Here is a 13,257-nt window from a genome sequence, read left to right on the forward strand (position 1 = left end):
TATTATGCCTTACAATTTTACGTTTCTATTGTACTAAACTGTAAATATACATCAAATTATTTTATCAAAAAGAATTGTATTGAAACTTTATTGTTCTGCTTTCAGTGCTTGTAACATAGTCTGACATTGGCCTGTTACCTCGTTACTTTAGCCGGCCTGAAGATCTCTTACCAAATATAGTTTTGTGTTACTTGTTTCATGTATTCCAGAGAAAGGAACTCTTGTCTGAAAAGAATTTGTATCTTTTTGTATATTTAAGGTATATGCTAATCTTGCCTTTCATTTTTACAAGGTATGAAGGGAAAAACAAAAATGCGGGTGGGGTTTATAAGAAATTGTAAGAAATTTATTTAAAGAAAAAAACTAATTTCTACCTTCATTTCAAAGCATAATATCCAAATTACTGAACGGTTTGTAGAACTTTGTCGTGTTCCTTTCTCATGGTTAAGTATGTTCTAACAGACTAGTGTACCCAGTCAGAAAACAACTTGCAGTTTGCTGCATGCAGAATTATTTCATTCTATTTGTAGATCTGCATTTTGTAATGTATTAAAGACACAAAGAAAATGACTTGTGGTTAGGAAGAGGATGTAATTGGTGTTAGCCTGCTAATGATATGTTTCAGGTGCTCTGTTACAGAACTTATTCTGAAACAGGGTCATTATCATCCTAGAAGTTAAAGATGCTGGTCTTTAATATTTCTGGCAAAAAGAGGCAGGTATCAGTTAGCTCCTTTAGTAGGTGGGTTTGAGGTTTTCCATTGGGCTTTGTTTTAATTACACTAGACTAAATATTACTGTTACTTTTACTTCCATTTTTAAGTGTTGAACAGCTTTAATAAATTATGATGCTGATAGTGACTTAGAGATAAGTGAATGACGGTAAGTTAACATTTATTTAAGTGGTGAGACTAAAGCAGCTTACCTAGTATAGTAATGCAGAATAATTGCAGATGAAATTTGCTCATCACTTACAACATCAAACTAGAGAGGCCTATTTAAACTGAAAGGTTTTGTTGGTGCAGTGGTCTGGCAGAGTTTGTCAATAGCAATAGCTGATCAAGAAAACCTAACCTCATTTAATGTAATTTGCTTATTCATGAAGGGATTTACTTTGCTTGGTGCCTGAGATGACAGAAAATTAGACTTCTAAGAACTCTTTTAGTACTGTGATTTCTATTTTCTACTAACTCGCTCAAAAACCATAGGTAGCTATAGCTTTTATTATCAATGTTAATGGAATTTTAAAGCTGCTGAGAGAGGTAAGCTTAAAAAAAGAAAAAAACACAGTTAGAATAAAAATCCTAATATAATCCTAGATTTGGTGGATATTCTAACTGAAAAAAAAAAAGTATGTGGTTATATTTGTGTCTCCGTGAAATCAGACTGTACAGTACACTATCTCCTGGTGTTTTTCCTCGCTATTCTTCCAATTTTGTTTTTAAAAGAAAGAAAAAAAAAAACAAAAAAAGACATACATATATATATGTGTGTGTATAATATATATGTTTAAGCATATATCCCTTTTATTTTTAGTTGCAATATATTTAGGTAAATCCTTACTGCTGATGAGATTTAAAATCATGGTATGATGGTATTGAGCATATCCATGTCCTGTGCTGATTTCTAGTACCACTGTGTCTCCATACAGATCGTCCCTTCTTTCTGATTAACGCTGGTTCATTTGCTGTGGGTGCCAAAATGTACCCTTTCACAAAACAAACGAACGTCAGGTTGGACTGTAGCCTTGTTCTTGCAATGTGATGAGTGTCCTGGGTTCAGTCTAACAAGATAGGAAAGTAACTTTACTAGCCATATCTGTGCTGAACTCCCTGAGGTTATTAATCTGTTTACATAAAGTATGAAGGCTTTGCTCATTACTATCACTAGGGTTTTGCAGTAAGACCACCCTTTTCAGCTAGACTGAAAGCCAAGGCTTTTTGAAAACAACGTAATTTTTCTTTTTTCTTAAAATTTGTTGGGGGACAAGTTTTTATTTATTTTCTTTTTTATCTTGGTCTGTGCTTCGTTCAGGCATTGGGATTTAGAATGCTGTAGTGCACGCTGCTTATTGCCTCCAGCAGAAGAAACATGGCACATGAAATGGTGTGTGAAATGCACCTTTGTCACCATCTCTGTGGCCCACCTGAGTCACAGAGGGACATGTCCAATAAGCAGATGCAGTGGAATAAATTATGAAAATAATTACTCACTTTGGAGTAAAAATGCTTATCTGGCAATCCCAATATTTGTTAGTTAAACTGTTTTTATTAGTGCTGTGAAGTATAATTCATGCAAATTTTTGATGAATCTATCTGACTGCAACAGCTTTCAGCAAGGGTTCTGTAAAACACGAAACAATGCCATAAAAATAGTGTCATCATGTATGACCCATTCTATAAAAGGCAGGCACAGAATCTGCTCCAGAGATGAATTTCAAACTTACCTAAGCTGTTTCTAAAAGCAAAAAGTTACAATATTTTATGAAGTCAAACAAAGTGGTTACAGTCAGTTTAATTAACTTAAAATTAGAAGAACGGTGAGGTCAGTAAAAACAAGAGAGCTCTCAAACTGAACCAGAATCCAAACCCTCCTTTTGAATCAGATGACCACAGTTTACCTGGCAGATGCCGTGGCCATCTCCAAAACAGGAATACATGACGTTTCCACCATAAGATGGTGTACTGTACGGTCTGCCATGAAGTTCTGGTATTCATTGTTCAGGTTTCAGTTCTCTGTCAGGGAAAGAAAAGCCTAAGCTGATTTATGATAGATATTTAAAAGATAGTGCTTCCTCTTTGTATGTATGTTTTTGGATATAATCAAAGGAACTCCGAAGTAGATTTACAAGTGTAAAGAAGCCTTATAACTGGAGTAGTTTTTTATTAGCACAGAACCTCTTTGTAATGTGGGGCAGGCGCACCAAAACATTGGGTAAAAATTACGTTCTGCACAGCTTTGTTTCATTGAGGTGATGACTGTCAACACAGCCAGTCTTTTCTGCACCCACACAAAGCTGCTATTTCATGATTAAGACTTTTTTTTAGACTATGTTGGTTTTCGAGTCAATTTATGCATGCAGAGATAACTGGAAAGTGATTATTTTTGTATCAGCTCTAATCTCTAAGTAAGTACTGATAATACTGACATACAGGGAACAAAAAAATTACTTTAAAGCTCTTATTGAGAGATCAGCAGTTTTTCTTTTTCAGCTTAATATATTGATAAATTAGCAGAACTGCTTTTAAGCAATTTCTTGGGATCCCTTGTGCAATGAAGCGGCATGTGAACTCCACAACAGTGTACCCTGAAATACATGAAACCGTCGTGAAAGAACTTTTCAGTAGATCCGCTGCTGCTTTTTAGAAATGCAAAACTAGCAATCAGACATAGCATGTGTCCATTCTGTGTGCTTCTTACTGGCATTGTATGATGAGTCATCATTTTTAATATTTGCAGTGGCAAATTAATTAAACGCTCATTAAATATAACCAACTTTTTTTTAATGCTATAAAATAACCAGTTCATTTCATCTTAGTTTAAGTCTTTTTTTTTTTTTCCTTTTTACTGCTGTCATTTTTTTGTGCTTGTTTTTTTTCCCCAGTGAGGGTTGTCGGCGAGAAAATACAATGAAGAATGTTGGATGTCGCAAGTATGCATTTAATTCCCTGCAACTGAAGGCTTTCCCAAAGTATTACAGGCCTCCAGAAGGAACTTATGGAAAAGTTGAAACATAAGCTTACTATGTCCTTTAATTGCTGTTCCATTAAAACATGTGGATACACTCTAGAATAATATATGATTTCGTCATCCAGAAGAGATAAATAACCTTTTTCTACATTTCACTAGGTTATACAGAGCATGTTACTTACAGAATTGGAATCTATAGTAACAATTATTGACACCTTAGCTTGAGAATAGTGTGATGACTCTCTGCCCATTTAAATAGCCTTCACTGTATGTAAGGTGACCAGATATTGTGCTACTTAATAATTACCTATATGCAAATAGCTAGGTACCTCCTGGATGGGCAAGAACTCTAGGAACGGCATTGAGGCAGCTGTTTCACATAACATCTTTTTATACTGAGTTGACTTGAGATTGAGCTTTTCATAAACTTTTTAAAAACGAGAGTAAAACTCTAGAAGTTTTAAATAAAAAGGGATCGGATCCTAGATAGTCTAATAACTGTAGGATGCATTGTTACAATCAAGAAACAGAAGTTTAACTTTAAAAAAAAAATCAGCACAATAAAAGCCAGGAGTATAAATCGTGTTATTGTGTATAGGATGCCATCTTCATATATGAAATTAACAGTACATAAAAGGCCAGGCGTGTGAAGATCTAGTTTCTAGTTCTGTTCAAATAAAACAAAACGCCTGTCGTCTTTGGCAGATAAGGACTTGGGCACACATCTTAACTCATTTTAAAATATGTGTTTCAGAAACATAATGATGCTTAATAATTAATGCCAGCAACAGTTCCCCCTGCCCTTCCCCACTATAAGGCAAGTGCAATAAGCAAGTTGCTGATGTTGCACGTGACGTGTCCCTTATGTTCCATGGTATTGTATATTAATGTACACATTTTTACCCATGGCTTTTTATATCACTTCTGGATTGTAAGCATTAGTATCTGGGGGAAGTTAAGGGTTTTTTGATTCATGTTTAACATTTTTTTTATTTTATACGTCAATACAAAAATGTTCAAAGTGCCCAGCATGTCTGTGCTCCTCCAAAATCAAAACTAGTTTTTGTTTACCTTTGCATTTTACCTGGACAGATGTTCAGAACCTGGGGGGGGGGGGGGCAGGGCGGGAGTATGACTGTTTTCAGGGTATTTCAGAGGAAAGCAGCGATGCCCTGTGTTGGTAGAAAGGAACTGCTCATGTGCTACTGCATGAGAACCACAGATGCGTTCTAGCTTGTGACTAAGGCAATCAGTTTGATAGCATTTGATAAAAAATGTTCAACAGATCTCAGAAATAATCTCCCAAAGAACGCCTTTGAAGCTGAGATAACTTTTTAAAAAGCAGCTAAGCATTCATTTCCAAATTTTAACAGGATTAAGGCATCTCTAGCTAGCTTCGTTCAGCACGCTATGCCTTTTCCTTCTTGGTTTCTAAGGATGTAATTTTTAGAATAGAAAAATCTGCCCATTTATTCTTGTGAGAGTAGCAACAGCCAGGTAAGTATATGGCTGGTTTCTGATTTCTTTCTCCCTCTCACTGATGTTTGTCTGTGCTGTCACTGCTCTATCAATCAGTCATGTTCATTCTGCTCCCATGTAGGTTTGGGGGTTACAGGTCTAGCAGTTTTTGCATTTTGCTTTTTGCAGTTTAACACTGAGCAGCATGTCACAAAGCCAAGTCAGAGAGTTCTGCTGAACTGGGTTGTCGCCGTTCTTTCAGTCTCTCTAGGATAACAAAACACTGAATTCTGTGCAAAATCAGTGTGTTTTAGTACCTATCCCAGGTCTGAACAGATCATCTACAGTAGAACAGTCCCTTGGAAATTTCACAAACCCTGTTTGTCAATTAATAAGTGTTGCTTTTGTTTTATTTTTTGCTAATAAGTAAACAAATATATGGTGAAAAATTTTTCAACGGGATCTCTTTAGACATGTTACTTCATTAGTTCTGCTCAACCTTCAGTCCCTGGCCCATTATTAAATGCTATATTTTATTTTTTTATAAACTATACTCTTTATATCCCTTAGTTTTTATGAGTTGATAATTTTATTTTGTATATTTCAAACATAGTTAATTATATTTTAAGTCCTGTATTGTTACACTAAAAATCTTCCAATGTTCAGCTTCAAAAGAAAATAACAAGAGGTCTACTGTAACAATTAGCAGTGCCACTTTCGTAGACTGTGGCCAACAATCATTTGATCTACTCTAGAGCTTAGCGATCCTTTCTTTATTTTGTATACCAATGTATTCAGAAAAGGTTGCTGAATTTTGTATGTATGTGCATGGTTTTTGCTCACCTTTTTAAAGTGGTGGACTACCAGTCTCAAGTACTGCATTACTTTGTTTAAAATATTCCGATTTCAGTATGCTTACATGTGAAACATTGTTGTCCAGCTAACATTTTATATATACGCCATTGTCAGTACATGTACACCGATGGGCTTGTTTAAAGGGCGTAATGAACAGGAAGATCTCGAGCGGTTCATCAAAAAAGAAAAACTGTGAAACTTGAAATCCACATAGGATGCTTCACAAGGGTGAAGTAAGCTTTTCTGTTGCACAGGAGAGGCAAATTTAAGGATTACTGTAAAATGAAGTTCTGTCTAATGTTCTTTTTTGAGTACATTTTTTAAATTATAAAACATACAAAGGTAAAAAAAGAAAACTGTTGCCAAGTATGTTCTGTGTATGTTCTGTGAAAGTACCTACAGCACAGTTGCCTTTTGTTTCGTTTATACATGTAAAATTATTGTATAATACAACACTGTTTTGTCCCAACACGACTGTATCTGCCAAGCTTTGTGCATTGAAATATTTTTATTTATTTGGTTTTGGGCAGTATTAATATATCATAAACATATGGCTACTCTTTTATATATTCTAGTTCATCCAATCCATGTATGCTGTAAATGTGCTAGTCTTTAGGATGAAAACCAATAAAGAACTGACAAGAATAACGAATGGTGGCTTACTTTTAATATGTTTGTGGTAAATTAAAATAAAAGCTTTGGGATTCCTTGACTTGATGTGCTTTATCTGCTGGAAAATATATTAAGCTAAGTTGTGTATGGTGATATATTACAGAGATAATGCAAGTCAGGAAGTCATTACTTGTAAACCCTGCTAAAGTACAGCCGCTATTAGTTTTCTATAATTAAGTCAAGCACCAGTTTGTCCTACATGCTGTACATTCAGCAGCAACATTTAAATGAAGAAGCTGTATGAGATCTGTTTTTTTCTTACTTTTATGTACTTTTTCTACGAATGTTCTGTAAGACCTTCCTGAGCTTCATTCTGTTTTTCACTCTTCCTTCCATTAATAAATTCCTTCTCGGCTGCTGCTTCCCCTTCAGCCAACTCATCCCTCCAGCAGCTTTAGCAAATGAGCTACTTTTCAGCAGAGATACATTGTTATTGTTGATTGTCATTTTGATTTCAGGTGAAATTAGTTTTATATAATAGTGTAAAAGACAGTAATCCAGAGCGTTCTGATTTCTGTAAAATATGAAGAACATTAAAATGTAATTCTGCTGTCACTGGATGTCTGAGAACTGCCAAATACAATTTTATTAGCGTTAAAGGGGACTGAGGACTACAGGTTGGGCTCAATAAATTATTTTTTCTGGTTACACAGTACCAGTACCAGAAAAAAAAACCATGCTGCTTTCATTCAAAATGCAGAAAGATGCTTCACAGGTGGGAATTCCTAAATTGCAAATGGAAAATGCATATACATACATGTGCATATATATACATATCTGTGTTTCCAAAATCTTAAGTTGGTGTCAAAAAGTATCTGCCGGTGTTTTTACTTTAAAAAGGTGAGGTGTGTAAAAGATGGTTGTAGCTTAACGTCTTTAAGAAGCATTCTGAGCTATTAAGAGAAACTGTCACTTGTTTGAAGCAGATGTATGTGTGGCCGTAAAGATTGCTTCATTCAAAAGCCAAGGTGACTGTGAATCCAGGTTGCCCGTGGAACTGTGGCTGTACGAAGGGCATATATTTGTCCATGGGTTGTAAACAATGCTATGGGGAGCTGCCTGGAGCAGCAATGACCTCATGCTTTGGTGTGGAACCAGAACTCATCTCATCTCTTTGCTGTGACTTCTGTGTGACAGCTTTCAGACCGGACTTGAAGCTCTAGTACAGCTTTCTGTGTGCGGGCACTAGCTGCACTTCAGAAAGGCTTACCTGATGTTGTAAATACAATGTCTTAAAGTCTGAAACATGTGCTCTGACAAAAGAGGAAGTTTTAATAGATGTAACACAAAAAATGCATGAGAGAATAGAAAACAGAGAAGAATACAACAAAAAAATAGCAAGACAATTACATAAACCAGAAAGAAGTCCTCATCAGAAGAAACTGCAGGTGATTTTGGTGAGCAAGAGTAAGCTTTTTCAGTTCATGAATTCCTAAACATCTCTGAGACCCACCTCAGAAATTTTATATCTGTATATTGTTGCCAACTGCATCTGGGTTTGTTTAAAATAGTTCTCCCTAATGAATGACAAGACATTCAGGCTGTGAATGGGGAAGCTTAACTCAACAGCAGCCTCTTTCACATTATTTTAAGCGTCAGGCAAACTTTCTGCTCCCAATTAATGAAATATTTTGCCCGTTGCCCTTCAGCAGCATGATGGTGACAGGTGGAGCTGTGCCCTACTTTTTTCAGTATTGTCCAACATGATCAGTTGATGGCATGAAAACACAGTTTGTAAGAGCCTGGTATCCCTGCCAAGCATCCTTTTTTTTTTTTTTCCCTTAATTTGTGCCAATATGAAGTTGTATGTTATTTGCCAGGCTGGTCCTATAATTTATGATGTTTTCTGTATTCCGCACAGACTTCAGCATCAAGAAGTTCCTATTTTTTGGGGTGGGTATTGTATTTGTGCATATACCCTAAGCATTCTGAGTGTAAAGTTCTGCAGATGTGTATTTTACGCATTTTACACCATAAGGAGCATACTGTACATCCCCTTATCTAATTTATTGTAAAGTTTTGGACCTTGCAGTCAAAATACTTGAGATAACGTGCTGTTTTATTGGAGTGTCTCATTATGTACCTAACCCCAAACCACTGCCCGTTGACTGTTCCTGAGGGAGCGAGGTGGAGGGGCCTTCCCAGTGTCTCTGGCAGGAACAGCACCATCGTCTGGGGTGGGGATACACCCAGTTTTCTTGGTGCTCCCATCGGGGTCATCAGAAGCCTTTTCTGCTGAGACTGCACTGGAATTCCCAGGAAAAACATCTGAAAGGGAGTTTGGAAGTACATCCTAATTGGATAGTGTGGGAAGAAGGGGAGATGTTTTAGAAAATCCTCAGTCTAATTTAAAATCAAAGTTTTAATGACAAGGCCTATAGAGCTGCAATATGAAGCAGTTATAGTTGCCCACAAGCCCCGACCCCGCTAACTACCACGTGTGCATAGTTGCTTCAGTCTGCTGTCGCGCTCGCAGAGCTTTGTTCAGTACACACATCAAAGCATCGAGCTTTAAATCAATCAATAAAAGTCTTGCTGCCGCCTCGGCCCTGCGCCAGGCGCGCCGTGTACCGGGCAGAGCTCCCCCCCGTGCCCGTGATGTAACCGGGCAGCCATCGCCGCCTGACGGGAGCCGGTAACGACTGGTTAACGCCCGCGAAGCGATTCACCGGGACCCAAGGCCTATAAACGGCTCGCGCCTGCCGCAGGGCGGGAACGGCCGTTAGGCACGCGGCACTCCCGCGCGCGAGCTGCCCGGCCCTCGAGGCGGGGAGCGGGGCGGGAAGGGCCGTTGCCCGGCCGGGGCCTCCCAGCCGCCCCCTGCCCGCCCCCGCGGGGCCCGCCGCCGCTCCCCGCCGTGAGGACGGGCCGGGGGGGGCCGCACGGCGGTCTCCCGCCGTTCGCGGGGCAGCCACCGGCGCCCTCCTCCCCCGGGGAGGCCGAGGCCGAGCGGGGAGGACGCTGCCCCGGGAGCGGGCTGCTGGGCGGGCCGAGGCACCGCGCTGGGCGTGGGGCCAGAGCGGGCGGGCAGGGCGCGGCTGGGAGGCCTGCGCACTGCTCTGCGGTGAGTCACCCGTTACAGATTCTGGCTCTGCTGCTGCCATCAGCAAAGCTTTGGAAGAGCCGCTTCGACTAGATCTGCAAAGGATGCTTGCCTAACCTGTAGGTATCCTTGTTGCCTGGTGTGGTGTTGAGCTTCCTGAGACTTTGTATATTGGGAATTGCTAATGAGGAGGTTTATTGCCAAGACTCACATCTGCGTGGTCATTCCTTCTCTCACCCCAGTGCTGGGAGAAGAGATGGGACTTTGTGCCTCTACTCTCGCAGGCACAGCCTTACTCCAGCTGCCTTTGTCACTCCCAGTTAAGTAACACAGCTTGTGGACAAGGTCCTCGTTTGCTGCCTGTGCCCTCTGCTCTCCATTGCTTTGCAGCCCTGAGGAACCCAGTCGCCAGCATGCACTGCTCTTCCCCTCCAGATCCTTGCTGCAGCTCCACTGCAAGAGCTGGTTGCACAGCATGCTCGAATCAGAGCTGTTCTTTTTCTCTTCTGTGCCTCTCTCCCTTTGCTGTGGTCACCCTCAGAAGACAACTCCACAAGCACCAGATGGCTCTTCTGGTGCACGAGTTGTTATCCAGTGTGGCCTTTTCCAGTAAGGTAGTGAAGTGCTGCTGGTTTGGGTTGTGGGAACTCAGTGGGGATTTTACTGACTGGAGAGATGGGAAAGTGATTTCTTACATTGCCAGGAGAGATTGTCACTAAGGGAGGCAGGCTGGCCAAGTGCCATGGGGCGTTTCCAGGTGCAAACTGTTTCCACGAGAGAACTTAACCTAGGTTAGCTGGCTGCTTTTCACAGTTTGGGGTGAATGCAAGAAGCGGCCTCTTGTTTGTAATTCCACGGCCCAAATGTTCCCAGGGTACAGGGTTCTTGCAGTCAAGCTTACATTTCATGAGCACCTCAGGGGCCAGAGATATCCTTGTTTTCTGGGTCCTGCTTGGGCTTGGGCAGACACAGAAGTAGTTCTAGGTGTCTTGAGGATTACATAATTAATTGTTGATTGGTAAGATTGGGCAGCCAGCTAGATTCAAGGTTTACCAATACAGACTAGGAACCTCGAAACATCTGTACTTCGTGATAGGAAAAAACAGTCCAGCCTCATGTCCTGTCTTTGACAGTGGCTTCTACCTTATAGCGGTGAAAGGACAGAATAAACATAGCATGGGATTTCCAAATGTATTTGAACAATTTTTTTGATGACTTTCATTTTTGAAACTGTGTCAGAAGTGTTAGCTCTGAATCAACTTATATAGTGCCATTATGGTGCTTTCCTTAGTCTCCAAGTAGGGATGATGTCACATCATCCCCTTCTCTGGGTATTACTTTATTTCTTTTTGGGCTTTCATGGTATGAGTCCTGAGAGAGTAAGGATTATGAGGTTTATGCAGGTTGTGCATGGAGTGCTTGAGTTAACCTGTAATATGAGTTTGTATTTATGGTGGAGGTAGTTAACTAGAAAGTTGATGCCTGTCAACAAACTGTAGCTGGGTTGGGGTTTTTTTGCATTTTATCGATATGTTCCTGTCTACTGTCAGACTATGGATCTAGATAGACAGTAATCTGATCATTGTTCTTGTTTTTATATTGTAAATCAAGACTGATAGTTATTTAAAGAGTACCTAACTGTTGGGTAGTGTTACTAAAAAAGTGGGCAGCTTTTCTAAGGAGGGAAAACTTCTGAACTCATGGTAGTTTCAAAGACCGAGAGGAGTCAACTGCTGTTCCGGTCCTATCACTTGTTCTACCAACCTGATGAAAGATTTGGTGGCAGCCAAAGCCTGTACTTGCAGGGACTGAGAACGACAATGTGAGGGCATGCAGGGGCAGTTCAGGGTCATCCACTGTATTAATACTTGAGTGCCACTCCAGTGTCTCGCAGATGCAGGGCACTGTGTTAGTGCTGTCAGCTGGTTGTTGAAGAGCTAAGTTGGGAGTCAGGGCTAAAATCGAACAGAAAAGCGGCACTTAGAAGGGTGGACGCTTTGAAGGTGCTTGGACCTAGGGTAGGTTTTGCTTTAAAACATTTGCTCTTTAATCAAAATTTGTTCACGAATCTTGATATATAGGTGACCTGAGATCTGCATGGTGAAGGCATGGAGCTCTTTGGGATCTCAGTAAGAAAGGCACAGCTGCAGCAGTGTAATAGCATTGCCATTTAATAAGGTAGACTAAAAAGAGGAATGTAATAGGGAGTAAATCTCGTGCCCTGTTAGGTGCTGGGAACCCTGCTTTTGTGCAGCACCAGGCAGACCCTGGATGGATTCCCACAGCAGATCCCATCCCTGGGGAGGTTCAGTCCCCTTCCGCCTTTTGTCTTGTATAAGGAGCAAACCCATCTATTTCCTCCTGACAGGTAGGAGTGTCCTTTCCTCTCTTTCATGATGTTCACCAGAGCACAGCACCACTGGGAACAGGGCATTCCAGGATGTGATGTACTCTTACAGTGCTGCGTACATGGGGTTATAATATAGAAGTATTGACTTCTCAAGCCTGAAGCGGGAGGTGCAGCAGGGCAGGCAGGGCTTGCCTTGAGATCACTAAACTCCTCAAATACAGTGTCTTCTGCAAGGCTCCCAATACAACCTGGAAGCAAGCAGAGCTGCAGCAGGGCTTTGATAGTGAAGCTAGTTAGCGCTTATAACAATAAGAACTGAAATACTCAAAGGGGAGAGAATGTGGAGCCCTGGAAAAAAGCTCAGCAGAGGCCTTTCACAAGGATAAAGTGGACTGAGAGATCGGAGGGGAGAGCAGAAACCAATGTTTGAGATTTGAACAAAAATACAAAGTAACTGCATAAAATTCCTCAACTAGGCGAGTAGAAACAAGTTGTGAAAAAGTTCTGTGCAAACTGGAGGAGTCGAGTGTCTGAACACGTACAGGGCATAACAGGTTAAAAGCGTTCAATACTGGGGAGATAATGTTAGGTGAGCAGATATAGAAGAAAAGATACTGAAAGCATGTAGAAGGGGAAAGAAAGAAAAGTGGTTCATTTGTAGATAGTGTGATGAAAGAAATATTAAAATAAATATAGGAAATAAATAGTTTGATTGCGGCCCCCAACGTAAGAAAGACATGGACCTGTTGGAGCGAGTCCAGAGGAGGGCCATGAAGATGATCAGAGGGCTGGAGCACCTCACAGGCTGAGAAAGTTGGGGCTGTGGAGCCTGGAGAAGAGAAGGCTTCAGGGAGACCTTACAGCAGCCTTCCAGTACCCAGAGGGGGCCTGCAGGAAAGCTGGAGAGGGACTTTTTACAGGGGCAGGCAGTGCTAGGACAGGGGGTATGGCTTTAAACTGAAGGAGGGTAGATTAGATATTAGGGAAAAGTTCTTTACTGTGAGGGTGGAACCTGGAACAGGCTGCCCAGAGAAGCTGTGGATGCCCCATCCCTGGAGGTGTCCAAGGCCAGGCTGGATGGGGCTCTGGGCAACCTGGTCTGGTGGAAGGTGCCCCTGCCCATGGCAGGGGGGCTGGAACTTGATGGTCTTTAAGGTCCTTTCCAACCCAAACTGTTCTATGACTAGGCT

The 13,257-nt window shown here is 40.9% G+C and overlaps 1 protein-coding gene across 15 annotated transcripts in view; it reads left to right on the forward strand.

Annotated features, from left to right (window-relative positions):
• The window catches only part of INPP4A (inositol polyphosphate-4-phosphatase type I A), a 130,471-nt gene extending 123,757 nt beyond the window's left edge, over window positions 1-6,714 (forward strand). For all 15 annotated transcript variants that reach the window (XM_080377279.1, XM_080377271.1, XM_080377280.1 and 12 more), the window contains one exon: window positions 3,604-6,714. In XM_080377279.1, coding sequence (XP_080233405.1) covers window positions 3,604-3,736 — 133 coding nt within the window. In that variant the 3' untranslated portion in view covers window positions 3,737-6,714. The remainder of the gene's footprint in view (window positions 1-3,603) is intronic.
• The last annotated feature ends 6,543 nt before the right edge of the window (window positions 6,715-13,257 follow it).

Source organism: Falco punctatus (genome assembly GCF_963210335.1).
Source record: "Falco punctatus genome assembly, chromosome: 2".
Classification (NCBI taxonomy): Eukaryota; Metazoa; Chordata; class Aves; order Falconiformes; family Falconidae; genus Falco; species Falco punctatus.